We start from the raw sequence: 2,874 nt of genomic DNA, 5'->3' as shown, positions 1-2,874 counted from the left end.
GGTTAGTATCATTATTAATAGTTTTAATGATTTCTACATCGTCAGTCCTTTTTTTTCTGCTCTGTTGTCAACATGTACAGTAATGGGAAATCCAGAGTCTTGTCTGTTTAGCGTTAGCCGTTAGCTTCACCAGCCGATCACAGGGTCACCTGGTTTCTGAGCTCCAGCTGTTCTATAGAACCTCCTTGGCTTCAGCTGTATATGCTTGATCTAATTGTTAGCATTACAGTATGTATAGGTCCAAAAAAATGGCTTCCAGTAGATTTTTTAAATTCCTTCTTCAACTTAGACATATCTAGTGTTGCACAAATGTTTCATAAGTTAGTTTAAGTTGTCTACAATGTTATAGTGTGACACCACTTTTTATATAAAACAAGAAAAAAAGATGAGGTAGCAATCTTAGATTCCTGTCACGCTATACCATTTCAGACAACTTATGCTGACTTGTTAAAATGTTATGACTCTCATATTGGCTATATGTTTGATACTTGATTTGCTGGTATTACAGTATGTTAAGGTCCAAAAGAGGCTTCCAGTATATTTTTTAAAATCCATCTTCAGCTCAGATATATTTGGTGTTGCACAAACTTTTCATAAGGTGGTATAAGTTAAAGAGAAACCAGTAGAACCAATAGAACTAAGACTACTAAGATTTGACGAGCAGCTGAGCTGATTGGAAATAGTGCTGGGTCGGTTGCAAACATTTCGGCTCTGAGAGCCGGCTCATCATCAGGAGCCGTTGCTTTGTTTCTTTCTTTTAAAAATTTTTCTTATTTATTTTTTGCAAAAACCCCCATGTAAGATCTGTGGTAGCGAGAGACAGTTGATTATGGAGACGCATTTGGTCAAGCCGAGCAGAGCTGCGTACAAGCACACTCATGGAGATGAGGCTTAATTCTCTTACCTCTTCATGTGACCATGATCTGTTCATAAAATGCATAAAAGTGCTCAAATCCCCTTATATTGAAGTTTCACAAATCAAATATATGTTTCACAAATCACACATTTTCTGCTATCAGTTCAGAATGATCTAATCCAGGTTTGAAGTCTCGACGTATTTTAGTTTTAATCAAGAGCAGAAGGGGCTCAATGTAATGAAAACACAGGTGGAGTCGCCTTTTAGCCATTCGTGAAAACAATTTTTTTTCTTGTAAATTTCTGAATTTACAATGTCAGAAAATATTTAGTTTAAATGTAGAAAAAATTTGCCTTTAATCATGGAAAGTTTTTTTCCTCACAAATTTATGACTTTTCCTATTTTATTTAGGAAAATTTCTGACACTAATCTCAAAATTGCTCCTCTGAAAAAGAAAGTAATCGATCAGAGGAAGCTGACTCCTTGGTTTAATTCAGAGTTACGTTCTTTAAAACAGTCATCTAGAAAACAACACAAAACTGTTCTAGAACTCTGTGGATGGTTTGGAGATGCCCATGCTCTGGCACCCTTGATGACTCTGCAATTATTTGGCGAACGAAAATGTTCAAAACTAAATCAACAAAAATGTGAGCCGAAGTCCCTGAGAACCCTGCAAGCATTGCAAGACCTTTTCACAATGCCCTCATGAAAGCTGTTCACCAGTCACTTACAGGCATGTGAGTCCCTGGCTTAAAGCAACTTGACAGAAAAACTGACTGAATCTGAGTTTGTGCTGGATCAGACTCCTTTTATCTTCTGTGTAGATTAGTTTGTTGTGAATTGACATTATTCAAATCAAATATTTTAGCCTTTTACCAACAAAAACATCAACAAACAAAAGTCAGGACTTGGAACAGGTTTTTGCCTGGTTCGTGTGTAGTTAAATCAGCTGTCTTTGTTGTCTCCTGTTTCAGGTATGGGTTTCTGCTGAATCAGCAGTTGTGTGACCTGTCCCACACAGAGCTTACTGTGGCTTTACTGGACTTGGTGGATGCAGAGGAGGGACAGTATCAGCTGGGACTAACCAAGGTGACATGCATGTTTCTGTTTTTATCTGCTGAAGTGACTCAGGTCTTAGTAGACACCCATCTGTGTAGCAGGTTTTTCTCAAGGAGCTACTGTACCAGCAGCTGGAGGAGAAATGGAACAGCACACAGACCTGGGCTGCAGTCACCATCCAGAGGAACATAAGGGGGTTCCTCTGCAGGAAAAACTTTAAATTCTTCAAAAACAAAGCCATTATTATTCAGAGTCACATTCGAGGACACCAGGCCAGGTATGTCAATGAATTCTTTGTTCTCAGGTTGTTGTTTAATAGATATGGACAAACAATGTTCTGAAAATATTGTTTTAGTTAAAACTGTATCTGCAGTATGGGTTGTTGAAAGAAGAAGGCAAAAAAATGAAAGAAAAAATTGAATCATGACACCAAGAAACACAAAAGAGGAGAAAAAACTAAAACAAAAGCAGCAAAAGGATACATCACTTCTACACCTGATGGACAGTCTGACAGCTTGGGGTGGTGTTCATGACATGCCTGTTTCAGGAGCATGTTGCATTGCTTATTTATATTTGTTTAATGTAGCACCTACTCACAGCAAAATAATTTCAGGGCACTGTACAAAAACATTCACATACACTATAAAAGCCAAAAGTTATCTATCTAAACAAGTCAGCAGTTTGCACACAACTTTTGTGTCAGTCTCCTGTCCTGAGCAGCACACTGGGAACTGTGGAAAAGAAAAACTTTTAACAGGAAGGAACAAATACATCATGTAGAGTGGAGCAAGTAAAGAAAACAGAGTGAGAAAATGTGCTCAGTTTGTCCTCCAGTAATCGAAGCCTGAAGCAGAAGAACTAAGGAATAATTCAGGAAACCTAAGTCTAACTATAGGATTTATCAAAAAGGAAAGTCTTCAGTCTAATCTTAAAAGTAGACAGAGTGTCAGCCTCACGGA

General features: G+C 37.9%; 1 protein-coding gene across 1 annotated transcript in view; it reads left to right on the top strand.

Moving 5' to 3' along the window:
* The window catches only part of myo15b (myosin XVB), a gene marked incomplete in the record, with an annotated part of 164,390 nt that overhangs the window by 69,143 nt on the left and 92,373 nt on the right, over positions 1–2,874 (top strand). The window contains 2 exon segments of the mRNA XM_014010452.1: positions 1,831–1,945; positions 2,017–2,192. Of these exon segments, the coding sequence (XP_013865906.1) occupies positions 1,831–1,945; positions 2,017–2,192 (291 nt within the window).

Source organism: Austrofundulus limnaeus, unplaced genomic scaffold (genome assembly GCF_001266775.1).
Source record: "Austrofundulus limnaeus strain Quisiro unplaced genomic scaffold, Austrofundulus_limnaeus-1.0 Scaffold69, whole genome shotgun sequence".
Lineage (NCBI taxonomy): Eukaryota > Metazoa > Chordata > Actinopteri > Cyprinodontiformes > Rivulidae > Austrofundulus > Austrofundulus limnaeus.
Note: the sequence above shows the minus strand (reverse complement) of the source record. Positions and strands in the feature narration are given on the sequence as shown.